Below are 27981 nucleotides of genomic sequence, written 5' to 3'. Positions count from 1 at the left end.
TTCATATTTGCTAAGAGTATCGTTTGTTCCCACTTTTCTTGTTAATATTTTCAGAATATGGAAATTACGTATTTAGGGTGCTTTTCGAGACCCCAGGCATGGTCGCGCATATGGTATCCACTCGTCAATGGAAGTGGCCCCCCTGATCACATGCACTTTTTACATTTTTGTTATCACGAACAGAATATAATCGGGTATCTCGCAACGCCCTCTACGTTCGTTGGTCGCCAAATTCGAGAAATTCTGAGAAGCAGTTGTTTTAACTCAAATTTAAGTCTTGGGTTCTTGTAGTTTCGCTGTCTAACTTAGAGGCAGATGCAAAAGTAAGATCTTATCATTATATCTTATCCTTTATATGGTGTTGCATATTCCTTTTGCGCTATTTTCTCTTATGAATTACAGTTTTTTTTGTAGAGATCCACTGTCCGTCTTCGTTTTTAAAACAAATCAATGAATAGTCCCAGATACTTCATCTCGCGTCAGTCCCCTTGACAACTTCTAGTGGCAGTTTTATACTGAGTTCGTTTTATGTAATGCATTGTTGTTTTTTTGTGCATGTGTGTGCTGAATTAAAAATGATTTTGCCATGATTTCTTGATCTTGATGTGGAGCTAGCGCTAGCTTGGCCTTGGCGCGGCTGGCCTAACGTTTGTAATGTATTGTTTAGTGTTGTATGTTGTTGTTAGGCTTATTTTTTTACTTGAGTTTTGCCATTTGCATTCTCACGATAAAATTCAACAAAACCGGTGTGGTGCCGGTGGTGAATGAGTTTAACTCGTCAGCACGTAGGCATACATGTCAGGTTGTAGCAAAATTAGCATGATACGAAAGCCAGGGATTGGGGATTACAGTGCGATAATTATAACAATATAAAAAAGGGAAAACATGAAAATATTGTAGATGGAATTGGAAGGGAAAACAAAGAAATACAAAAGGAAAAGATTGGAGAGAAACAAGGATGGGAAAGAGGAGATAGACTGAAGGAAAAATGAAGATAAGGTAAAAACAGGTGAGAGACTGAAGAGACAAATACTTTCTTCAGTAAGGTAAGAGCAGGGGAAAAGTTGAAGGACAAACAGTGCATGGGAGGGATTTATTGAAAGGAAAAAGAAAACAGGAATTAAAAGAGTAAGTACGTACTACAAGGGGAGATGGGGGAAAACAAAGGTGATAGAAGAGATAAGAAGAGGTGATAGAAGAGAAAAGAAAAACTAAAGAAATATTAGTAATTAGAAGATAACAGGAATTACACAAGTTGTGAGAGGAAAGAGAAAAGAGTGAAATAAACAAAATAGAAAACGAAGAAAGGCACGATAGAAAAGATCAAGGAGAGACGGGGGAAAGAAATTCACAAAAACATAAACCAAAGTGGTGAAACTGATGCTCTTGCTAACATGATGCTTAACTGACACAGACAGCAACTAGCCTATGTGCATTCATGCACGTTTGTATAGCTCAGTCAATATGCATGTCAGGCTCAGCCACTGAACTAATGGGCTCAGCTAGCTCAGCAATCTAAATTTGCCCCGGCGGCACTCATTCACCACCAGTTTTCTTGAATTTTATTGCAAGTATAGCAGAACTCTCATGTAAAAAAAATATGCGCCTGGCCTGGCCAGGGCAGGGAGATTAGATCTATTTACATTTTAGAATAATTGTAAGTTAATTAGGGTAGGGCCTAGTTTTTTTTCAGAGACAGTCTCCAGTTTGGCAGACCAATCATGCAATTTCCTTTGTTTAAATTTGCTGCAAAAAGATTACCTTGGCCTTGGCGGCAAATGGAAAGTGATAAGCAGATTCCTCATCATCCTCATGAAAAATTACACCGTCTACTTTAAAAATTCACGGTATAGATTCTACACACATCAAATTGGCTTTTGACCTCAATGAGCTGACATAAAATTTTGGTTGATGTTGTTTCTTTTTTTCTTTTGTAAAGCATGTCTCCAATTAGACAGCTGGCAGCGATCTGTTTCGAGGAATTTTTAAACATTTTTGAAACTTTTTTTTCTCCTTGTAATTTGTGAGTGGAGCCAACAGAATTCTATAGAACAACCAATATAAAAGCGCCCGAAGCTTTTGGTCTAGTCTCCAATATGGGAGATTGTCTACCCTATTGGAGAGAGTCTCCCATATTGGCCGCATGCTTCTACAGGCCTAGTTATGTAGTAGATCTAGGGCAAAATTCTCAGGAATGTTCGTGGTGTGCTGATTCTTCTGATGGATGGTGGGAGTGGAACTGGAAAAGTCAAGCAATAAGAAAAATTAGGCTTGTTAGGTGCCGAGTTGTATTTTGATTAGTACCGGTATTTAAAAAAAATGATTCATTAATTACTATGATTGAACAAGCACTGGGTTCTCATGGGTCCTTGGAAACCTGCAAAGTCCTAGGTTTTGCTTTTTCATTTCCCAGGCCTTAAACGTCCTTGAATTCCCCCCTAATGCAAATTTGAAATGAACTCCCTCCAAAACTATCTCTGATTTAATGATATATATTTTTTAATGATAAAATGTAACTTCCATTACATTTTCCATGCTTTTATTCAATTCTGTACTGAAATTCTTATTTTTAAGGAAGTGTAAGAACCCTGTATGAGGAGGACATTATTTTTTATCTCTCTTTACAGGTCTTGGTTGGCAGTTCCGCCATTTTATTATTTCTTACAAGACGGGCAGTATGCCAGTGGACTTGTTATTAAACCTACTCATCATTTGTTTAAAAGACGTAGTCAAAACAAATATTATCCTTACTCGCAGATGACTGATCATGTTATTTGCACACCTAATGAAACTGCAACCTTTTTTTCTTATATTTATATTTAATATTATTTGTCATAAATTGGTATTGTTTTTACAGATATTTCATTTTATAAAACTGTGCTGCTGCTAAAGTGATGCCTCGTTCCAGGAACGGTTCCTCTGAATCAGGCTCCCATAAAGATGGTATGTTTTTACTTTCTTTACTTATTTGTATCATGGAACATTGATTTAGCATTTTATTCTATGGTAAAATGGGAAATTTCCTTGCAAGGACCTGCAATAATAATAATAAATGATAGCTTGAATGTGGATTTTATGAATAAAGGAAATTTTTAAAAAGTTCACACCGCCTTCTTGTAACATATCAAAGTAAAAACATAATACCAATGCGCAGTGATCAATCTGTAGCATGCAAGCCCATAGGCATTCAATCATATGGATTGCCTTGGGCACGAGCACTGCAATCCCATCTGTAGCTTTTTACTGCTATTGATATTTTCCACATATGATTTTTTTTTATTCCGACAGGGTTTGTTGCTCTCGCCAATGAACTGTTCCAGAAGTTTCACATCGCTCCAGTGAGAAGTCTGTCTGAATGTGAGCCATCATCATTTGTCACTCTGTATGAGGGGATCCTGGGAGATAGACTCAAAGGTAACAAGTATTTTAGATTTACTGGCTTAGTGGTATAAGGGGGGGGGGGGGCGGCGGGCTGTGACTGCCCCTTTTATAAATTAAAAGAAAATGTGTTTATAATATAAAAAAAAACAATCGTTTCCACATTTTCATTTGCATATATTTGGGGGTAAAGATTATTTAATACCATTTATACTGATAATACACTCGGGATCCCCCAAGAACTGTGTTACCTCCCCCTCTTCCCAACACACACAGTGGCCTCTTTAAGCCCCAGTCACATATAGAGCCCGGACCATCCCGGATCTGATCCGGGGTGGTCCGGGGAGAGATCCGTGTTGGCGCCTTGGGCATCCTTGGAGGTCCGGGGTGGTCCGTGTTGGTCCTTGAACGTCCGGGAGGCCAACACGGCAGTTTTTGACTGTCAAAAACATCCGGCGTCATCCGTGGACTGCCGTGTTGGCAAAGCCATCCGGGATGGTCCGTGTAGGTCCGTGTGGCTGCCGTGTAGCTGCCGTGTAGGTCCGTGTGGCTGCCTGGAGTATCCTTGGCAGTCCGTGTTCTTTTTTCCCCATCAAAATATTACAGCGCTATTTACTTTATGAACTTTTCAGTAGTTAGTAAACAGTTGACACAAACATGCTTAATTTATTCAAGTGGATGATTAAATGATTCAGGATATTTTCTTACGCTTTGGAGATTGGCCCCAACCTAATATTTGTAAACTTAGTGCATGTATGAATAATTTTTTTTTTCTTTTTTCCTAATATTTACCCACTACTTTGTCTGTTATTATTATTTCACATTTCATTTTTAAATATATATTTTATATGTATATGTTATGTACCTGTTACATCGAAATTGTACATTAAGTTTTATGCTACTGCCCTGCATCGACAGTAATATGCGTCATAACCTGGGCCTATCTTAATTGTTATTATGTTTTGTATAGACTTTGTAAATTTCTTTCCTTTATTGTGATTTCAATGAAGTGATATCAAATCAAATCGAAATTACATTTGTCGTTCAAGATTTAAAGTACTTAACATTTAACAACTACTGTTAAAACAGTAAACTGTGTTGTATAAAAAACTGCGTTTTTACTGGTTAAGGAAGTTTTGATATATTTTTAAACACAACATGATAATTTTGCGACAAGGATGAGAAAAAATGAACAAATAGATAAATAAATAAATAATTAGATAAATATCAGCTCATTGTTATGAACAGATTTTCATTTGCCGTGCTGGTCAATATAGCTGCCGTGTTGGTCCTTGAGCTGACGTGTTGGTCCGTGTAGCTGACGTGTTGGTCCGTGTTGCTGACGTGTTGGTCCGTGTAGCTGACGTGTTGGTCCGTGTAGCTGACGTGTTGGTCCGTGTAGCTGACGTGTTGGTCCGTGTTGGTCCGTGTTGGTCCTTGTCGCTGACGTGTTGGTCCGTGTTGCTGACGTGTTGGTCCGTGTAGCTGACGGGTTGGTCCGTGTTGCTGACGTGTTGGTCCGTGTTGACGACGTGCTCTGCCGGCATGGTCCGTGTAGATCCGTGTGAAGCTGCCGTGTTGATGCCGTGTTTACAGTCATCCGGGGCAAAACTATCCCGGACCTCCCCGGATCATGCCGGCATTGCCGTGTTGATCCGTGAGGATCCGTGTCTATATGTGACTGGGGCTTTAAGTTAGAAGAGGTATCTATTCCATTATCTGGTCTGACAATTGTTTTGACCTTGACCTTTCATGGAAAGTCAGCTTTTGTAGACTAAAAGTGTAACTGTGTAATATTCTGTTTGTATTATATAGAGTGCAAAAAGAAGCTGATTAAATACACAAAGATGATACAATTTTGTTAACCATATTTCATTACTAATCAATTTCATTGAACAAAGCTAGTGCAATTCTCTACTAAAATTTGACATTACCATGTTCTTGTGCATTGCATTATCAGATATCATTCAGAGTCCAGTTACCCGAGAGGACGAAATTCACAATGTCCAGTGCGTGATTGATAGCCTGTCCAGGGATGTCCTTCATTGTGATCTTTCCCACATCACTGGTCAAGCCATCGTTGACTGTGATATTGTCTCCATCCAGTATCTCCTAGAGATCCTTGAAGGCCTAGTTGATTATGTCATGGAACAGATCGGTAGCGAGACGTCCAGTGAGATTGACGGTATAATCATATTCCTTAGATTCCTTTCGGTGTGGTACACAAAATTCCATCAGCTCTAGAATTTTGTCTCTTTCGTTTTCTTCAGATAATTCAGAACCACAATTGGTTCATAAAAAATATTTTGTCCCCCAAATATTGAAGTATTGTATTATTGAAATATGGTAATGGTAATGGTGGTGATTTTTCACTTGATTGAATTGCTAAGAAAGCATGAATGTTTGTAAGCAAGCAACCAGAGGACTGAAGGCTTAAGGTCCTCTCCAAGGGACCTGGTAATGAGGATAAATGCCTTATCAAAATGCCCTAGCGCACCAAGTGGGAATCGAACCCAGGTCAACGGAATCTGAAACCCCCACTCTACCGACTGGGCTATCGCACCTTTTATTATATTTCTAGTAAATGAGAGGTACTGTTTTATTTCTATCATCCCTGTCTAGCCAATTTTACTCATTTCTAGACTCCATCTTTTTTGCAGCATTCATTTACCTGCTAACCCTCTGCCTAAGAGTGGGGAGGGGGGACCTAGGCGATGATGATCCTTTGCTATAAGATTTTGACTGATCATTGTGTAGTATGGACAAATTTAAAAAAAAAATCCATGATTTTGTCTTAATTGTCTGCACACCTTATTGGTTGCTAGTCTGTACAGTAAATTTTACCTAACGATCTTGCATCGCATCTAGTGTAAGCACATAATTTGGGAGTTCCTATTTTACTAGTTATGTTATCCTTTCTTTATATTTACCAGGGCATTCATATGCTCTGATTATTAGCAATGAACCATCGTGAAAATGCACATTTATATCATAGATATTTACCATCAATTTTCATTCTTGATTTGTTTTTGGTGTTTGTTTTGTTCTTTTTATGATTATGAATATGGCAGTGATAGTCTCTAAATTTGCCTAATATGTAGTCTCCTTCATGATAAACTGCAATGTTGGGTTGAATGGAATGCAAAGTGATGGCTTTACCATGGATAATGGACAATATTTCTGTTAATTCATTCAGACTTCCAGCCTCTTCAAGAAGTGAGCTGCCATTCAGAGAAAGAACGTTCCTCCAGGCGACAGACAAGAGACAGGTCTATTATCAAAACAAGGTACATTACACATTACAATTCACACTTTGATTTTTTAGTTTGATCAGGGAGTTGTTGTAGGAAGGAGATGTAACTTCAATTCATGCAAAATGCATTGTTGGGTTCTTAAAGGACTAGTCCACCCCAACAAAAACTTGATTTGAATAAAAAGAGAAAAATTCAACAAGCATAACACTGAAAATTTCATCAGAAATCGGATGTAAAATAAGAAAGTTATGATATTTTAAAGTTTCGCTTCATTCACAAAACAGTTATATGCACATCTCGGTCGGTATGCAAATGAGGGAAGTGATGACATTACTCACTTTTGTATTTTATTATATGAAATATTTTTATTTTCTTGTCATTGTCATATGAAATGAAGTTTCATTCCTCCCTGGACACATGGAATTCCATTATTTTAACATTTTGTGCTTCAGGCAAGGAGGTCCTAATCATCAAATTCGTAAAAATTGAAATATTGTAGAATTCAAACAATAAAAAAACAAAAGAAATAGTGAGTGAGTGACATCATCAACTCTCTCATTTAGATGTAACTGGTTCGTTCATATAACTATTTTGTTAAAAATAAGCGAAACTTTGAAATGTCATATCTTTTTTATTTTTACATCCGATTTTGATGAAATTTTCAGCATTGTGCTTTTCTGATTTTTCTCTTTTGATTCAAATGAAAATTTTTCTGAGGTGGACTTGACCTTTAAGCTTTGTTCTTAATGCGATTCAGAATATTCCACGTGTTTTTGAAATTCCATTCTGCATGCAATTCTTTTGCTGCAGTAGTTTTCAGAACCTGGATTTAGTTTCAAATTTAGTGAAATATTTGTTAATCTGAAATTCAAATCTATATGTAGATTATTAACATTCTTACAGCAAACATATGTTAAGGCAAATTTCTTTATTTGTCAGAAGAGGATATTTTCTTCCTATGCAATGTAACTTGTGCCCTAAAACATTAAGAATTTTTTTTGGTATACATGTATACAATCGATATTCAAGGGGAGTGTCTCATGAAGCAACTAGTTTGTTTTGAGCCAATTAGATCTGGGGATTTCAGTAGCTTCTAATCTTTTTTAGTGAAGAATAACTGCCTATTTGTTTCACGAAATGCTCCCCTGCTTTGTAAAAACCCCTAGGAAGGGAAGGCTGTGGTAATTTGCTGTCATCAAATTCTCCATTGATATTGATAATTTGAAAATTAGAATAGAGAAATTTTTTTTTACTATTTGATATAAAATTCAATACCGGTACTTTGCATTTTATGTCAAATTTAAGCAAAAAATTCTTACAGAGAAGCAACGTGAGGAGAAATTTCTGTTTTCTTTATTTCATAATCCAGATCCCTTGAAAGTATTTCTCTTCCAAGTAGCATCTCACCCCGCCCTGATGTAGAGGAGCTATCAGAAGGGAGCAACTCCACGGCAGAGCTTATTAGACTTGGGGAGGAATCTGCCAGTTACAGAAGCAAACATACGGGTAAATATGATTTCCATTCTGCTTCGTTTGAAGATTGATGTCTATAGGGATGCCAATAGAGCAATATTGGTAATGTGATGAAGAAAACAATTATATAGGTGTCTGGGACATATGTTATGCCGTGGTCATAGGTCAGCACATACATTAATGCAAAATGAGGAAAAACAATTTGGCAAGGTTATTTGAAAATGAAGAGCCTTGTGTAGTAAGATTTATATCTGATGAAATTTCATTTAAGTTCTATAAAACTCTCCAGATGATATATTTTCAGGATTTACACTAATCAAAGGCCAGGCCTTTGGATGCCTACTCCTTGGCCTTCAATATTTCATGTCCTTTTACTTTTTCTTGTTTTATGTTGTAATGTAGTCATATTTATAATGCCTTTGTCTTAATGCTTCCTCTTTTCTCTTCACAATTTCATGATGTCTAGCTGTGAAACATGATAAGAGCAGGGATTTAAATTCAACCTATCAGAAATCAGGTCTGTCCGAGATGTTTAGTAGCTATGGTATCTCAGAAGGGCGTCTCTCAGAGCTTACCGATACCACACTCAAGGATACCACTATGTCTGCACAAGATGTAAGATCATTGAACTCTCATAAGTTTTAGATGTGTTTAATTTAAAAAAAGTTTTGTCCCTTTTTAAAAGTGGTTTTGTAGTGTAAGGTTATTATTATTCTTATCTCTTTCTCATTCTTCTGTCTTCCTTGCATGTGAATGATTTCTTTGTGACTTCTTTTCTGTTTATAAGTTGAAATTGATCTTTGTGTCTCATTTCCAATGGATTATTTGTGATTTACAGTTGTGCTCAAAAGTTAGTGAACCCCCCACAAAATGTACTCCTCCATGCCGAGTGTTGAATGTAGACAACAACACCAAGGTTCGGCGAGCCATATCTAAAAAATGGCAGAACTTGAACCCTTTAAATATGTTAACTTTCTGTTGGGGTTCACTAACATTTGAGCACCACTATAGATATAAAGCACACAAATAGAAATCCATAGATCAACAAGTTCAAAAACTGTTTTTCTTCTTTATGTGTGATAAGTACAAAGATTTAAAAACATAAAATAAATGATATAAGTACATTTCATGATAGGTTTGTCAAAGTTAAGAGATTTTCATTCTTTTCATGCATTTGATTAAGTTTTGTGTATATTTTGTATATTTGTTTTATATGCATGTATTTATGTTTTAAGGACCCCATGGAAGAACAGTGGTATCTTATTGATACCTCTGAAATGGGCCATCCTCCATCTGTATGTTATGTTAAATAGATCATGTATATATTTTATCTTTTTATATGGAAATAAATACAAACAAACAAAAGATATATATCTTTACATCGCATTTGATTAGCGATGTTCTTCCTAACATTTGTTGTCGATAGCGAGGATGTAAAGCTGATGCTGTGTAATCCAATCTGACTTCATTTACTGCCTTTGTCAAGTAGGGGACACAACAAAATTTGGAGATTATCCGCTTTTGGTAGGCTTGCCAAGCTTGAACAAAAAAATCTTGTTTACAGTACCGTTATGGACAATTTGTTTGTTTTTCTATTTGTTTGTTTGCTTACAGCCAATGAGTGGTTCTTTTTCCACTATAACCTGGCCCAAGGCACCCAGTACAGCATCCTCTCCATCACCAGCCTCCAAACCAGCCGCCAGCACCATCCGCTCACGGCCAGCCCATACTAAGGCCTTCATGGCAGAGAAGATGTCACCATACAACAGCCTGTTGGGGAGTCTAGGAGATGAGTTCAGTGGGTTGGAGAGAAGCAGAGGCTATCAGACAGGTTTGATTACTCACATGTAATCTGCAAAGGTCACAATTATACATATATGTCTCCAACTATTATGTGTTTCTAACAGCAAGATTTGTGTTTGGTATCATTGTACGATAGCAGTTGACACATCACTTACATGTATTTCTTTCATAACACTCTACTTTGCTTGAAAATATTACCACACATGCTTTACGATTTGTTGTTCATGAGTGATCAAATCATTAGCTTGGGGATGAAAGAAAGTTAATCAAGTGCATGTATGCTTGTTCACCATATTCATATCTGCAAATACATATACCTAACGATATTGAAAGGAAAAAAGTATGTTTATTTTATTGTGATTGTTTTTTCTTGAATCAGTCATGAGCCATTATATTCTTTACAATGTAGAAAAGAAAAAGATAAGATTGCCTGTAAGAATAAAGTGATATTTTGTTTTCACAAATGAGTCATGGGTACAAAACTTCAAAATTTTCTAAAAAGATCTTGCCTCATTTACTCATTTTCTAATATGCCAGGTTATTTATAGGAAAGGTGTTTCCATGTCTGTCGTCCTTCATGTTTAATTCCAATGACAACCTTTTCTGTACAATGTTAAAAACATTAAGGTTTCCAACTTCAATCCTCGCCATAGGAAAACCTGCGACGACAACCGTTCATACTGAGTCCTCAACCACCAAAGGCTACATTCCAGAAACTGCTATTGATCAACCTCGCAGGTCTCTCCGCCTTACACCGCAGGCCACAGCAACCTCAGCTCCATTACATTCGGGTTCTCGACATAGGACTCCACAGCAAGAGAACAAACTGGAGTCTGCATTGGGACGTGACAAATCTGGGTAGGAAACTTTTTTAGGTATTCCTCTTCTGTGCTTGGTATATGTATGTTGGTGATGCTTCTTTACAAGTCCATTACAGATTTATTTTACTTCATGCATTGAATTCAGACTTGTCCGCACTTCTCGGAAATATTTCAGCAATAATAATAATGATAATGAACCTTTCTTGCATAGGGCATATCGATCACACAATCGAGTCCATGTGTGCTTAGGCACGATGACATTCATAATGCTTTCCAAACTATTTTATTTTTGAACATGTTTGGTTTGTGGGTAGAGTATAGCAAGTCTTTCTGAAGGGACCCAAAGAGATTCCCCAACAAGGAACATATCCTTCAGACCATGAAACCTCTTCACGTCAACTTCAATCACTTCTTTGCTTTAATTCGGGGTGCTACATTAGCACTTGCCCTATTGGCCGGGGCAAGAAAAAGTTAGAGTCGGGCAAGTGTTTTGAAGTAAAGACCAAAACTACTTGCCCGAATTGGGCAAGCAATAGTCTCACAGTAGAATGACCAAAATTAGGGTTGATATGATATATTGACCCTAATTTTGGTCATGGCAGGCAAGATAAAATTACTTTGGAAAAAGAAGTGCAATTAAAAAGTAGATCAGTTCATGTCAAAAGAGAGAAAAAGGTCAATGGTTTATAAAAGTGCAGAGCTTTTTTTTGGAGAGGCAAAATTTTTTTCAATGATTTTTTCAGGCAAGTGGAATAGATTTTTGGGCAAGTATATTCCAACTATCTAAAAATTTACTTGCCCGACTGGGCAAGTGCTTCTAAGAAGTAATGAAGCACCCTGCTTTAATGTTTCAACTTCTTTCATGTTATGAATTATTTTTTTAGTGGCCCAAACATGGAGTAGTGTGTGCGCAGCACTTTGTAACGGAAAGGAAAAGGCACTATATCAAATCACCTTTTGATTGGATTAGATATGATAGTTTTTGTCTCACCTGCGAAGCAGAGTGAGACTATAGGCGCCGCTTTTCCGACGGCGGCGGCGTCAACATCAAATCTTAACCTGAGGTTAAGTTTTTGAAATGATGTCATAACTTAGAAAGTATATGGACCTAGTTAATAAAACTTGGCCATAAGGTTAATCAAGTATTACTGAACATCCTATTAGAGTTTCATGTCACATGACCAAGGTCAAAGGTCATTTTGGGTCAATGAACTTAGACCATGTTGGAGGAATCAACATCGAAATCTTAACCTGAGGTTAAGTTTTTGAAATGTCATCATAACTTAGAAAATATATGGACCTAGTTCATGAAACTTGGACATAAGGTTAATCAAGTATCACTGAACATCCTGCATGAGTTTCACGTCACATGACCAAGGTCAAAGGTCATTTAGGGTCAATGAACTTTGGCTGAATTGGGGATATCTGTTGAATTCCCATCATAACTTTGAAAGTTTATGGATCTGATTCATGAAACTTGGACATTAGAGTAATCAAGTATCACTGAATATTTTGTGCAAGTTTCAGGTCTCATGATTATTAAGGTCAAAGGTCATTTAGGGTCAATGAACTTTGGCCGAATCGGGGGTATCTGTTGAATTACCATCATAACTTTGAAAGTTTATTGGTCTAGTTCATTAAACTTGGACATTAGAGTAATCAAGTATCACTGAACATCCTGTGTGCGTTTCAGGTCACATGACCAAGGTCAAAGGTCAATGAACCTTGGCCGAATTGGGTGTATCTGTTGAATTACCATCATAACTTTGAAAGTTTATGGATCTGATTCATGAAACTTCTACATGTATAAGAGTAATCAAGTATCACTGAACATCCTGTTTGAGTTTCAGTTCACATGATCAAGGTCAAAGGTCATGAAAGGTCAATGAACTTTGGCCATGTTGGGTTTTTTTGTTGAATAACCATCATATCTCTGTAAGTTTATTGGTCTAGTTCATAAAAAGTGGACATAAGAGTAACCATGTATCACTGAACATCTTGTGTGAGTTAGAGTAGTATTCAAAGTCAGCACTGCTGCTATATTGAACCGCGTGATGCAGGTGAGACGGCCAGAGGCATTCCACTTGTATTAAATTATATTGCTTTCTTCACCTTGTGTCCCACAGCTCGTCCTCCAAAGATCAAAAGCCCTCCCAGCGTAGATCACCAAGATTCACCTCATCAGAAGGGCATGGACCAAGGGTGCCGCTGATGTCAGCTGGGCAACCGCTTACACCTCATGGCAAGGAGGCAAGGTACCCTGCCAAACTGCCACAGCCTGATTCAAAGACCAGGGTGAGGCATGCACACTCACCACCAGTTAGGGGGTCTCCTGCAAAGTCGGTTCGGACAAGATATCCAGTCGAGTTGAGGCGGAAGCATGATGGTGCGAACGTGGATCAAGGTTCTACAGCTTCTAGAAGGCATTCCGGTGCAGCAATAGCGGAGTCGTACCCAGCAAAGCTCCCGCTGGATAAGGCATCTCCTGGAGCTAGGAGATACATGGATGCACCAACTGGACAAGAAGTGGCTTCTTCAGCAGAAATGGAGAGATACCCTACTCGACTACCGCATCATCACTTTTCATCTGCTACCGGAAGGTACAGTGACTCACCACCCCGCCAAGAAGTGTCGTCGACAACAGAACAAGATAGGTATCCAGCCATGTTGCCACCATACTCCAGGACAACAATACCATCTATGACTAGTGATGTGAGCAGTATCAGACAGTCCCCAGGAGTCGCTTCAAGATTAAGGAGGAGTGCAAGAAGGAGTTTGGATCAAGAGAAAAGGGAGAGGGGTCGAGAAGACTCCTCTTTGGGGGCTGATGAAGAAGACTCTTATGACAGGGTAGGAATAATAAGTCATCTTTTACCATAGAAATTGGGCACTTTATGACTGAGGTGGTGATGTCTGAAGGCAGCATTAAGTGTTGCACCTGTTCGTTCCCTTCATCCATCCACTGTTGGTCCCTTCTCATTGCACTGAGTTGCTTAATAATTAGTTGATAGTTTTTCATAACATTTGGAGGAAAATAGAAAACTTTGTAATGCAGGTTAATTATGAATTTTGAAACTGTAGGAAAATTTGTCCATTGTAATTTCATGTCCTATGGAAACAAAATGTCAAGTTTTGGAGCAAATTTGCATGTGACTTAGTAAGAAATGTCAAGTTTATAATCAGATCAAATCTCATCCCAACTTTGTAAAGGTTAATTTTTAACAATAGAAAGAATCACCTTTCACATTCACATTTTCATTTCTAATCATAAAAGCCTTCCTTTTTATTTCCTGTAACAAATAACCACATTTATTACTTGAAAATATGAAAAGACTGTTCTGTGGTGAAAGAGGTTTACTTTAAAAGGGTTCAATGTTTTTGTTTCCAATTAATAGAGTTTCATGAGGAGAAAGGTTGCCAGGAGACGACGAGTTGCTTTTGAAGATGAAGAAAGACAAAGTTTCCCTGCAGAAGGTTCTGATGAAGAACGTCCTTCTCAAAGGTTTAGGTAAGGTAAACTATTGGTCGTTTTGGTCAGGTGGTTTAAAAACCTTAGATAGGGTATGAAATTTATGATTCAAGTAGTTTACCCAGTTGTTATGGTGAAGTATTTCTCTTACTCCCTAAATTCCATATGCACTATCCTGTCTCATTGTTATACCTATACTTATTCTATCTATCTCCCTCTCCCTTCCTCCCCCTTCAGATTCAGCAGAGAGAGTGATGATGAAGAAAATGACATGACAGGCCCATCCTATAGTCATCTCACTGGGTACACCAGACCAGAAAGAGAAGATCAATCAAGGACTGACTCAGAAGAAGAAGAGAAGGAAGAAGAGGCTCATTCTTATGATCTCAGGACTAGGAAGAAGACTGGTGCTGTGAAGAAAATGAAAGAGCATGGCGATAAAAGTAAGAGAAAGATTAAACATGTAATAATTGATGTAGAGTGGACAATCATCCCTATTTTGGTTTTGTGTTAGATGTTACCAGTAGACCAAAAAAGACTAATGACGGTAAGTTTGCAATCAGGATAACTACCATGTTAATCAGCTCGAGAGTATTTAAGCTTTAAGTTTTCAATGGTAGTTTCCATGATTGTAAGTCTTTATGAGACAGGGACCGATTAGGAATAATGTTTAAGTCAGATCCTTGTCTTTGCCCCCCTTTTGCCTATATTTCCTGAAATTATGATTGCTTCTATGCAAAATCCTCACATCAAGAATCTTAAATCTTCCCCACCCCTAAACCTAAGAACAAACTGAATTCTTATCATGTTTTGGATCAAATCTCTATTACAACCTTATCCTGTTTATTCAAGGAAATTGTAACAAGATAATTTTCATCCCTGTTTAAAGCGAGAGGACAATTGAGAACCATTCTACAAAATTATGGATGTAAAGATTCGTACATTAATTGCATAAGAGGACAACTCCTTCAAGTATGATTTGCACCTGAACCCTTTACAGGGCCCCCATCAAGCTTTGCCATTATGGTAACTTCCATGGAAACTTTGATTTCAATTAACTGCTGAGCCATGCTACCCTGTTTTAGTTACCACAATGAAGTCTTTATCTTATTTGGAACACATATCCCCTGAGGAGGGTTCCTTGAATGGTTCCTAGCAGATGAGGCCAGCCACCTTGAATGACAAGTCTTCCTCAGAACACCAAAGTAAATCTTAATAAAGACAGTTCAATTTGTCCATCATGAGGGAAATGTCCCACAGTGAGATAACCTTTAATCCATGGATTCATACGATTGAATATCTACAGGCCACAGACAACGCAGCGTGCTACTTCCCAAGTCCCTTCCCCAGAGGCGTGAACCGCTCAGGGTGCAATTTGAAGATGCCATGAACCGAGATGCAAAGGGCCTCCTGGGTAAAGTGCGGCGTCAGCTAGCAGATGAGGCCAGCCATCAGGCTAAGATGAAGGATGTGCTTCGATACACGTATGAAGACAACCTGCGCGAGGTCAAGAGAGGAGTAAAACAGCAGGTCACTCGCCGCAAGAGGGTCACAAAACAACTGGTGAGTAAGACGAGTCCATTTTACCACAAAGTTCATGTTGGAAGTATTAGTGATTGAAATAAATTATATCACACATTGCATGGGCATCAGCGCAGAGGTTTATCTTTTGTTTTTGGGAGGGACATCTTTTGTTGCATCCCCTCAAAAAACAACAGATAATCCTCTGCCCTGATGTCCATGGCGCATAGACACTTCATACATATAATGCTCTTCTAGATTTGACTACAGGATTTTGACATGTTGAACACTGAGATAGAGGTGAATGCCCATGTCTGATTTTCGACCCAAGTTCTTATGTGCAAGTAGTCTTGTTATTTAGGAAAAAGAAACATTTTCATCCTTCTGTTTTCTTTGTGCAGAATATTGATGATCGTTTTATCCATATTTATCAAGGCTGGCAGTTTGGATGTTTGATGGTATTGGTAAACATTACCTAAAGCATGATCATAGTGGAAAGTTTAACCTAATAATAGCCGTTCCAATGCTTACAATACAAGTTTTTATAGCTTTTATAAATTCCCACATCAATGCGTTTAATGGAGCTTGAATACTAGTAGTTCCTTTATTTGTTTGAAAAGTGATCTTGTGTAACTCGTAAACTTGTGTTGTGCTGGAAAAAATTTGATTTAATTATTTCAACTTTGATCTCCTTTCTTCTGGCTCTTTTTGACCCAAACAGGATGAAGATTACAAAGCCCTTCATGGCAAACCCAAGACCACACAATACAGGCCAGCCAAGAAATACACTGCACCTGTGCCATCTACAGAGGGCAGCAGACGACCCTCAAGATCCACAAAGCCGACTCCAGCTTCCAAGCGCAAGCGTGCAGCATCTTCCAGCCCGACAAGCTCTCAGCTTGGTCTAGAGCGTCCACGTAAGTTCTGTTATTATTGATTACTTGTGATGACTGAATAGTATGAAAGGAAAAAGAGTGTCAGTGACATAAAAAAGAAACACAAATATAGATTTCTTTGCCAGAGATTCCGGGGGGGGGGGGGGGTGGTCACTCTCCGCATGGACTGCTACCCACCCGTGTCCGACAACCTCAGAAATGCACCCTAAATGGCGTAGCTACATTAACTTAATTTGCAACCATAAATGGCGTAACCCATGAGAAAAGCAGCCCTAAGTGGCGTAAACATGGAAAATCCCCTAATTTGATACCCTAAGTGGCGTAAATATCGAAATTGATTAATTTGATACCATACTGATGACTGCATGTTAAATTAATACAACAGTACTGGTATAGATTCCATTTTGGAAGTTGTTGAAAGTAAGGCCAACATGATTACTCTCAGGGAAACCTCTTTTAGCCACTTTGAATAGCCATCTTTTAGCCTAAATTAAAGCTAAATTACAGTAGGTGCAGTAAAACACTGCTTTCGTGAGAAAGTCTGTAAAACCAAGGTTAAGTATTACTATATCCTCGTCGATCTGGTTCAGTTACATAAACTGAACTTTGTGAAATTATCAGATTATCAATTCTGATGCACTTGAAATTTCATGAATACAAATGAGCCAGGCTGTCCATCTGACTAGAAGATTATAATGGATGCCCACATTTATTTAAAAGATTAATATTCTATTTTAGTTGCCAAAATCTTGAATCGATGATCAATATTGTGATAAGGCAGTGAATTCTTTGTGCTCATACATTTAGGTGTCATTGAAGGGAAAGTGATGAAAATGGGTGGAGAGATTGAAATATTATACAATGAAAGATATTAACAAATTCACACATCCTTAAAAGTGTTTGAATAGAAATATTGTACTGTATTAAAGCATAAAACTTTCAGAACATGTGAATTTGTATTTTGATGCCAGGGACCATTTACACAATTTGCCTACCTCATTGAGCATTCTGTGATTCCTCACTGCTTTCATCTTCCAGCTCTCCAGCGAGCTCATTGCCCTGGTCTTCTTCCTTATCCTGGACCAAGTTTGCAGAATTGATATACCACTCATTATTGTCTTCAATGTGCATGTCCATGTCTGCTACCTTTTGTTGGTCCCATTGTAGTCCTTTATCCCATGCAGATGTTATCTTCTCATCTGTAGGATGGTCCATGAAGGTCTGGAGCATTTTATGGATCTGGTACAGGATTTCCCTTATGCCAATTTTTTTCTTGTTTGATATGAGCATTCTTGATAACTGGCCCACAAGGGTCACTTCCGATTTCCTGCAGGCGGTTCATGGCACCAAGATTGTTTTATCATGTCCCCATATGTATACGTGTGTTTGTTCATAACAAATGAACCATTCTCTGAAAAGAAGTCTTCACAAGCATCTGAGCCGGTTCTTTGCAATAGCACTGGATGCCCTGGACCAAAGTCCCTTGCTGCCTTTACCAAGAGAATTGCAAAATGGCAACTCAAAAAGATATCAATATAGGTCTCTCTGCTGATGAAATTGTCTGATAGATTCAGATGTGGTGATTGAATTATCCATTGTCTCCACAGTCTCAAGAAGTTTGCAACAAATCCTGCATATATACTATGCGATCAAATAGTGAAGCTGAATACTAGTAGAAAATTTTGATGTAATGCCAGATTAAATCCAAATAAGCAACAGTTCCTGAAGTGTAAACAGGCTTTTCTTTCGATCCTACTAGTGACATCAAACAGTCACTAACCTTTGGAAAAGCTCAGCGCTGGACAGCCTCCCAGTTCTTGCAATCGTCCCGGCAAACATCACCCTTACGAAGTCCATGTAATGCAGCATTTTTGACACGGAATACCAGTTCATCATGGGACATGTGGATCATGTTGCCACCCATTGTTAGAACCCGTTTGGAGTGGTCTAGTGGGTTTATCAGCTTTTTAGCATTATGAATGTAGTCTTGATCCATCAGACCAGTTACCTGCTGCTTTCCCTCCACCTTTACTGGTTCTGATAAAAAATTTGGATGGTTGAAAGTATGGTTGTTTGATTGATTAAACGCTATCTGGACCATTAACTTGCGTCTACGGGCATCTCCATCCGACTCATGTCCCACTAATGAACCAAACACTAAGATGTTTATGATACAGTGATGACAGCTGTTCCCATTGACTCTGGACGTCCTTGCTTTTAAAACGATTGCATGATGGATTTCTGTTGTGTTTTTGACCTATCAAGAGCCTTCATGTGTTCTCTGGTAACCAAATGCATTTCCACATTGTTGTCTAGAGATCCCCTTTCAGGAAATAAGTTCAACTTTCCAAGACAAATCTGAAAATGAAGAAAAACTTTCCATTTCTCTCAAACAGTTCATATGTCTTTGGGTACTTGATTGAAATTTCTTGATATATGTCATCTGCTTTGTGTTTCAATGTTGCTGCAGTGCTTGCAACATGTTTGCACCTATTTGCAACGTTTGCAAGTTGTTTGGGTCTCCTAATGTGTTTTTTCACAGACTCCATTCCCCTTTTCACACTAGCGCTTTAATAGTTCTTGCTGGCATGGAATACACCATACTGTTGGGGGGGCAAGTGCTTTGAAGTTGAAGTACACCATTTTCTACATGCTTGTTTTTCATGACTTTTGCCGATGCAGCTTCATATGCCTGTATGTCTTCTCGTACAGTTTCACTGGCTTCATTTCCTATATCCTGAAATGAAATAAAATTGAAAAATACTGTAGCAGTTAGCAGGTAGTTGTAGGTCAAACTAGATTGACTCTAGATTGTGCGCAATCTAAATGTATGCCTCCACCATTGCCAGATCTGAAATCAATAGCACAATTAACTTAAAGAATTCACAACCTACTCACAATCACTATCATATGCATTAATTAACAAAGATTAATTCTAATTTATCTCTTGGATCTAAAATTATTTTGACAATTAGGCATGAACTCTATGATCATTGACCATTTTACCCAAAATCAGTTTAGATCAGTCACTGTCATGTCATGTGTATGCCTTAACTGAGTTTGATCAATGAAATGGTTCTTTAGATTATCATAGAAAACATTCATGCATACAATAAACCTATGTGATTATTGACCTTTGGCCCCATTTATCCAAAATTTGATCAGATCACTGTCAATTCCATATGCATACAAAATCAAGTTTGAAATATATTTTTTTTCATTTATTGCAAGAATGCACAATTTCCATGTATACAAGAGCATCTGTGAACTTTGACCTATAACCTTGTGACACCCAATTTACTCAAATCATCTTCCCTCCCATATACATACAAAGGCCAATTCTGAAGTTGATACCTCGAACCAAATTTTGCGAGAATTTAGTATTCTTGTATAAAATGACCTCTGTGACCTTGATACCCCAAAACTATTCAGATCATTGTCAGGCATATAAGTAGCATGCATAATCAAATTTTGAATCTTGTCTGATTACATGATCACGTTCAACACTGAGACTGGGAGTCCAACTGATTGTTGTTGTTTTTTTATGTAAAATCAACATTTAAAAATCCAAATCACACAAGAATTTCATCTCTGATTTTATAATTTTGTTTTCAGTCTTAAATTATTTTTTCCTTAAGGATGATAATGATACTAGTAATGATAATCAAAATAATAATAATGGATTCCTATATAGTGCTCATGTCTGTCAGGTACAGTTTTTCCACAGCTCCAAAATAAATTTCCCGAAACTGAATCCCAAATTTCCTGAAATTCATAGATATTTCCTGGAATTTTCAGGTTTTGATTTTAAACAAAAATCGGGCAATAATACAGCGAGCCTAAATTTGGCGTAGGTAGCCAAAATCAAGGAATTTAGCATTTTTTTGTTTACGCCCTCTTAACAAATAGGAACAAATTACAAAATGCGAGCGCGGAGTGCGAGCAGAAAATTTTGAGCTACTTATAGATGTAAAAAGTTTAAATTTACCCTGAATATTGATAGATTCTACGTTCATTTGTTGTTTAAATGTAATTTTCGGATTTCCTGAAATTTCCTGAAATATTTTCATTTCCCGAACCTCTCCTGGAAAAAGTCGAAATTTCCTGAATTTTAGGAATAGTGGAAACACTGGTCAGGTATGACACCCAGTATGGCACTCCTTGCATTGCACATTTATCATCATAGCTGATTAAAAGGTGTGTATTTCAATGAATAAATTTATGCAACCCATTTATTTCTATTCAATTAATTGTAATTTATACAGTGTGTAATTTCAGCAACCCTTTCATGTGAACTCTTTCATTGCAAGGTGCGCAGTAATCTGAAAATAAAGCAAAAATCAATTTTATTCATACACAGCATTTGGCAAAGACGAAGAAAACCCATTCACATTTTACCACTCAGTGTTAAAGATAAATCCAGTTGTGGTAATGATCACAAAATTGATTTTCACAGAATACAACAGAATGAACACCACTGTACAAATACATTATATGTGCAAAATGATTCTGGTAGAAAATGAGTGATCACTCAGTAATCGGCAAAATAAGCAAGGCATTCAGTCTTTTGTGAGGCCTTTCCCCCATTTTCTTTCCATATGTGATATAACACGTACCCGCACATGTTTATCCATGTCAATGATTTTCAGCTTACTTGGTTAAATTGGTTTTCAGCTAGTTTTTCACTATATACAATATTCTGCTTGTTTGAACAATGTCAAAACTTACTTTGTTGATATAACAATTTGCTCTAAGTTAAGGTCCTTTTTTGTTCTAAAAATAATTTACTGTGACTACTTCAGTTTGGCTATCATTGCATCTGTTTGATATTGTTAATACATAATTCAATGCAAAATAATAATACATACATATCCATTTGAAAAATGTAGTTGGCCCTGTAAAATGAATTGCCTGTTGATAGTCCAGGTTATTGGAAAATGCCAAGGGAAGGGAACCATGTTTTTTTTATAATGGTTACTCTGTGTACAACACATGTTGTTGATTTTTCACATAACAACCGCATTACAGTTGGAATATGATGATACATGGTAGGGTACCATCACATGTAATTATTTTTTTTTCCAATGGTAGTTGCTCTGTGTACTATGTGGTATGATAGGATATTTCACATCAACAAACACCCTTGCTAGAGTTACTATACAGTTAACCTATAATTTAATTGATTAAATTAATTTGATATCCTCTTCTAGTAAAGTAATCTCAGTTGAAATTCTGGTAATTTGTGAATAAAATCAATCATTTAAAAATAAAATCCATATTTTATTGTCCGAAATAGACACCAGAAATGAAATACTTGTTTTGCCCAATTGATCGTGGGCCTGGCAGCCGCTGTGCAGTGCCAGATTGATTTAAGTAGAACCTATTGATTTGCATTCATATAACTGAAAGAAATTGTGACATCAGTAAATCAAATATAAGATCTTTTTTCTTGCTCTCTCTCTGTGTTATATTTCTATATTGTTATGATTTACAGTGCGGATTGGTGATGACGACCTTCTACCAACCCTGATGCATGAGTTCCCATTCCTTCACCTCTCCCCTCACACCGCTCAGAGGATGTGGGCCCAACAGATGAAGCACATGGAACATCTTACCAAGGCAGCTATCTCACAGAAATACAAGAAACCTAAGACACAATCCAAGGTAATATAATCTTTTTATCTGCCTGTTCAGACTTGTATTTTTTATGAGAATGAACTGTGCAATTGATCAATGTATTCATTCATTTTTCAAAATCCAATCCAATAATAATTTGATGTAGCTCATTTTCCTTTCACTGCGCTAACAAAGAGCTCTATGTTTTGGCCACTAAAACAATAAAACAGAATGATCAGATTAGTCATACAAATCATTGTTTTCAGTATTTCAAGAAAAAGATAATTATAAAATGGGTCTACAAATTTGTCATTCACCAGAGATTTAGTGCTTAGTGGATATTTACAGAGCTGCCATAGTTGTATGTGTGGTCCTATGGTATATTTTGAAAATACTGATTTCCTCACCGAAATACTGATTTTCAGCTTCAAAAATACTGAAATGTTCCTTTTTCAGGTTGGCAGCTCTGTATTTATATCTTGGTAGGAGATTTAGAAAGTTATGTTTTGGTGGGGTCTCCTGCAGTTATACAGTCAGGAAAGGAGAGAGTCGCCATCGTAACTGGAGACAGAAGTATATTATAGTGAATATGAAACAATGATATTTGCAGTATGTCCAGCAACTATTTTATTTTGCAGTACAATTTTATGTAATATTATTTGTATCTTTTCTGTTTGTAGATTGAAGAAGCAGAGAGGAAACAAGAAATCCTTGTGAATATCATGAAGAAAGAACTTGCCCATAATCAGAGACTGGTAAGTCATGGTACAGGAAACTCAAAGATACAGTCATGTTAAATGTTACCCATGGATTGACTTGTGAATAACTTGAAGACCAATATGTCAAAACATGAAAAAAAGTAGATGATACATGGAATGGATCATGCTTCACAGTATTCACATCGCATGATCAGCCAACTTTTCTAAATGAATTTGATGGTTCAAAAGATATATAGTAGAGGTAGTATACAATTAAGTTCTGCATAATGTAAATTATTGTAATTATGCCCCCGCAGATGAAGTACAGAGGGGGCATTAAGTGTTGCCTCTGTCCGTCCCCCACTTGGTTTCCGCGCAATAACTTGAAAAAATGTTTAATGGATTGAAAAAAATGTTGGTGTGTAGGTAGATGACACCAAAATACAGGCCAAGTTCAAATTTGGAGTCCGCAGGTCAAAGGTCACAGCTCATTAATTATGTGAGTTGCTCTCCGCATAACTTACGAAATATTCAACAGATTAAAAAAAAATTGGGTGTGTAGGTAGATGACACCAGAATACAGGCTAAGTTTGAATTCGGAGTCCGCAGGTCAAAGGTCACTCTCATATATGCGAGTTTCTTCAATCATATTGAATGAAATTCTGATCACGTTAAGTGGGGGCATCTGTGTCCTTTTACACGTCAAATTTCTAGTTTTCTATCATCAATTTACTTCTTCATACAAGACATTTTGAATGTCTATTTTTTTAATGCAATACAGCGAGATATCAAAGAAAGACGCAATCAAGAGAGGGCTCTTCAGGCTAAAGCTAAGGAACAGAGGCAGGTGAATGCCCGGGCTAGACGATACTATGATGAGTATCGTGTGAGAGCAAAATCCAGAGCCCTGAAGAGGAGAACTAAGGAGGAACAGGTTAGATTGAGAATTTTTCAAACAAATTATGAGGAGAAAACCCTATGCATTTTCTGCTTTAACAATATTTGTTTATTGAAATGTGTAAATTACCATCTCTCTGTAGTAAATGTAGAGATATTAACCCTAAATCTCCCGGGGTATTTTGATTCTTGTCATTCCCGGGGGGGCCATTATGGCCCCCCCTTAAGATCTCGGCCGCCGATCGCGCGAGCGACGCAAAAATTTGCACGCTGGTAGTGTGCGATGTAATCTACAAGGCTGTATGGTAAAATTTTCCAAAATAATGAGATTTTATTTTATATGAATTAATTATGCTAATTTATGCATAAATCATACTTTTTGCTCTAATTCACTAAATAAAGCTCCTAGAATGCTAATTTTGGTAAAAATTTTCTTTGTAGCATTCTTAACAATCGTAATTCAAAAAAACTTTGGTTTGGAAATAAATTTCTCATGTATTTTATTGTTTTATGAATTTCTTATGTATTTCTTTGTTTTTTTACTTTTTGTTTTTTATTGTTTTTTCAATGGAAATTGTTCCAGACATAATTCTGATCATAAACAAGGCAAAATTAATTAAGTTTAATCAGTAAAAGTAGAAATAATGATACATTTATGAATTTTGGCTAAATACGCAATTTGCATTGGATTTGTACATGAAATCACGTTTATGAGCAATTTTGGGTCTGACATGCACTTGCATAATGTTGCGTAATGTCGTAACCGCGTACCCGGGTGTCACAACTTTGGTCTCAAAATTTGCGCGAGACTTGAATGTAAAAAGTCAGTGAGCTGCGAGGTGAAAAAATTTCGCGCAGCAGATATATCGCGAAAATTGTTGAGGGGGGGCCATTATGGCCCCCCCCCCGGGAGAATTAGGGTTAAGATTGCAGTTCGAATTTAAGAATGTTTAGGCTCAAATCATAGCTTGATGACCTAATTACATTTCCTATCCTATGGCTGTCAATTATTATGCACCTGTATTTAGACTGATAATAAATCAATCCAAATTTCGATAGATGGATAGTAAATGATGTCTTATGCTGCATTCTTTTATTAAGCTCCTGCCTTACATACAAGGTGTAAATTGATTGATATTCAAGGTATGTAAAATTTTATTTACTGTCATTTTTACATTTAAGACCTAGCTCACCAACATATGGCATATTTTGCCCAAAACAAAGGCTTTCAGTTGCAAATTTTACTCGCAAGTATGGTAGGAATCAGAGAGGAAACAATCTTGATGAAAAAATTACACAGTAATCTCAAGGGAAAAAACTTGCTGCACAAGGTATGAGGTAACCATTTTATTGATAACATTCGTGGCAATGATGGCACAACTGAAAATTGTTTTAATTCCAGCTTTTTGTCCCCCCCCTCTTTTCCTACTTGCTTCAGATATTCAAGCATCTCTTTGAGGAAGGCATGGCCATACAGAAGATGAGGATCAGAGAGCTACGTGAATACGCCAAGGAGAAACGAGAGAACACTACCAAACAACAACAGGATGAAGTAGAATCTCTTGAAAATTAGTATCCTTTAAAAAAATGTCATAATTATAGTAATGAATGAGATTTGTCAGGTGCTTTATCCTGTGGAGCTTATAGATATAATTTGATATAATAGTTTACTTTGCAATGAAATATTAGTATTAATAGTTTATCAAAATCTGCATATTCAAACGCGAGCTAAAGCAAACAAGGAGGATCAAAAAAACCCTCTGAGGCTGTACATGTTCTCTTCATATAGTTGCGAAAACTGAATCAAACTTAAATGAAGTGAAAAGATGAATGAAATACAAAAGACAAATAAGTACACAAAAAGCTTTAATAAAAAAAATGAATGAATAAAAATGATTTGGAAAACCGTTGTGGCTTTCCATAGATCTAAGTGATCATAAGTTTCCAAAACTGTACACTTAAAAATGACTCTTATACTTCATTTAAAGCTGTAGTTTGATATTTAAAAGCTCTTGATCTTTCTGATTGATGGTTGATTGCATAATAGTTCCTAAGTGTGTTCTTAATTCATATGTTTGTTTATAATTTATGTAAAATGGAAAAATTCCTTAATGAAATAATTTTCCAGCTATCGTGATCAGTTCAACCTTCTTGCTGAAACAATAGCCAAGGAACGCCATGATGTGAATGTCAGAGACAGAGCACAGGCCAATGTGAGTATATATGTGCAACAATTGATTTAGAACAAGAAAGTGTACCTTAGAACTGTAATTTCATGACATGTTTTGAACAATTTTCCAATTTTTTAAAACTACAAAGTTTTATCAAAAAAATTGTTGGCATACCCGGAGATCAGGGGTTGCTGATTGTTGCTGTTCAAACCTTTTTTGCTCGAAGAAAGTGGTCTGAACTTGCAGCACAAAGGCCCTGATCAGGACTTGTGTATTTATAGACCCTCTCACTGAGAAAAACATATCGCATATAAAAATGAAAATCCATATTTTATTGTTCGAAATTAAATCTGAAATAGAATTAATTCAAAAATTCCTTTTTGGGAATTGATCATGGACCCGGCAGCCACTGTAAGGTGCCAGATCAATGTAGCTCAATCCTTTGAATGGTTGAACACACCAAGCAGGGTAGCAGCAGCTCCCATGTTTTACAGTCTTTTGGTATATTCAGGCTTGGGCTTGAATTCCCGACCTCCGGGTCATGTGATGGACACTCTTTCAACTGAGCCAACACACCGATTTAATATAAGGATATTATAAGAGCAATTCCTTGTAGTGGATCATTTTTTCAAAAAGAATTAGAATGCTCACCATGACTGTTTTATCTTTATCACAAGTTTTGTTTATCTCTTATGATATAACCATTCCTTCCTCTCCTATTTCATGCAGGCCATGAAACGACTGAAGTCTGACATGAGGAGGAAGATGGAGAAAGAGATCAGAGAATACCAGGAACAGCTCTACAGAGACGAGGATGCTGAATACTTCAGGCAGCTGGAGGCCGATAGGATGAAACACGAACTGCAGATGGCTAAGTACAAGGCTCAGCTATGATGATCACATCCAATATCTGTACATCTTACCTAAGGTCAGAGAATACCAGGAACAGCTCTACAGAGACAAGGATGCTGAATACTTCAGGCAATGGGAGGCCGATAGGATGAAACACGAATTGCAGATGGCTAAGTACAAGGCTCAGCTATGATGATCACATCCAATATCTGTACATCATCTTACCTAAGGTCAGAGAATACCAGGAACAGCTCTACAGAGACAAGGATGCTAAATACTTCAGGCGGCTCGAAGCCGATGGGATGAAACACAAACTAGAAATGGCTAAGTACAAGGCTCATCAATGATGATCACATCCAATATGGATATCTGCAGTTCCTGATGAAACACAAACTACAGATGTCTAAGAACAAGGCTTAGCTATGATGTTCACATCCAATATGAATGTCTGCATTTCATGATGAAACACGAACTACAGATGGCTAAGTACAAGGCTCAGCTATGATGAGCACATCCGTTATCTAAGGTCAGAGAATGCCAGGGAACAGCTCTAAAGAGACGAGGATGCTGGAGGCAGCTGGAAGCGGATAGGATGAAACACGAACTGCAGATGGCTCAGTACAAGGCTCAGCTATAATAATCACATTCAATATCAATATCATCTTATTATCTGTATGCTGTGACATGCAACTATGTTGAAATCTCTCTCTTAGATGAATAATGATAATAATAATCATGTCATATTTTACCCAGGGTAGCCAATTCAGTTCTGAAAACTTCTCCCAGTGGGCCATTATTTTCCACTTATTTTTCAATTTCCACATTCGCTTATCCTCATCTACGTCCACTTATTTCTCAGACAATAACCCGTCCAATTTATCAAATACATTTCTGTCTGAAATTAAAAGATTTTACCCCTATCGTAAGATAGGTTGGTATCCTTTACCTCACAATTTTACCCTGAAAGGTGGGGGGAGGGCTCAACATTTTTTTGCAATAAACCAGTGATTCAACACACTTGTACAAAATGTATTGTGGTAAAAGCCATATATTGTAGCATACATTCCGTAAAGTAAGTAAAGTAAATTGAATATATTTTCAAACTTGAATTACATTTATATTTCAGATATTC

General features: G+C 37.2%; 1 protein-coding gene across 2 annotated transcripts; it reads left to right on the top strand.

Moving 5' to 3' along the window:
* Positions 1 to 233: 233 nt before the first annotated feature.
* On the top strand, positions 234 to 27413 carry LOC121422214 (centrosomal protein of 95 kDa-like). 2 transcript variants are annotated; one of them, XM_041617122.1, is made up of 21 exons: positions 234 to 323; positions 2858 to 2943; positions 3289 to 3414; positions 5339 to 5563; positions 6575 to 6665; positions 8002 to 8138; positions 8572 to 8720; positions 9720 to 9936; positions 10562 to 10766; positions 12856 to 13579; positions 14125 to 14237; positions 14436 to 14641; positions 15505 to 15761; positions 16441 to 16636; positions 22110 to 22279; positions 22912 to 22986; positions 23711 to 23863; positions 25265 to 25398; positions 25955 to 26039; positions 26727 to 26789; positions 26941 to 27413. In XM_041617122.1, the coding sequence occupies exons 2-21, from the start codon at positions 2895 to 2897 to the stop codon at positions 27040 to 27042; spliced, it is 3477 nt and encodes a 1158-aa protein (XP_041473056.1). In that variant the 5' UTR covers positions 234 to 323; positions 2858 to 2894; the 3' UTR covers positions 27043 to 27413. The 2 variants fall into 2 exon arrangements, with proteins under 2 accessions (XP_041473056.1, XP_041473055.1); XM_041617121.1 differs by having other exon boundaries at positions 26727 to 27035.
* Positions 27414 to 27981: the final 568 nt, after the last annotated feature.

The sequence above is a fragment of the Lytechinus variegatus genome, chromosome 10 (genome assembly GCF_018143015.1).
Source record: "Lytechinus variegatus isolate NC3 chromosome 10, Lvar_3.0, whole genome shotgun sequence".
Classification (NCBI taxonomy): domain Eukaryota; kingdom Metazoa; phylum Echinodermata; class Echinoidea; order Temnopleuroida; family Toxopneustidae; genus Lytechinus; species Lytechinus variegatus.
Note: the sequence above shows the minus strand (reverse complement) of the source record. Positions and strands in the feature narration are given on the sequence as shown.

What these genes read in the sequence shown, in the direction of transcription:
- LOC121422214 (XM_041617122.1), top strand. Translation starts at nt 2,895, where the DNA reads ATGCCTCGTTCCAGGAACGGTTCCTCTGAATCAGGCTCCCATAAAGAT. An exon ending in ATCAGGCTCCCATAAAGATG is followed by an intron (nt 2,944 to 3,288) that starts GTATGTTTTTAC and finishes TTATTCCGACAG; the next exon opens with GGTTTGTTGCTCTCGCCAAT. An exon ending in GAGACAGAGCACAGGCCAAT is followed by an intron (nt 26,040 to 26,726) that starts GTGAGTATATAT and finishes TATTTCATGCAG; the next exon opens with GCCATGAAACGACTGAAGTC.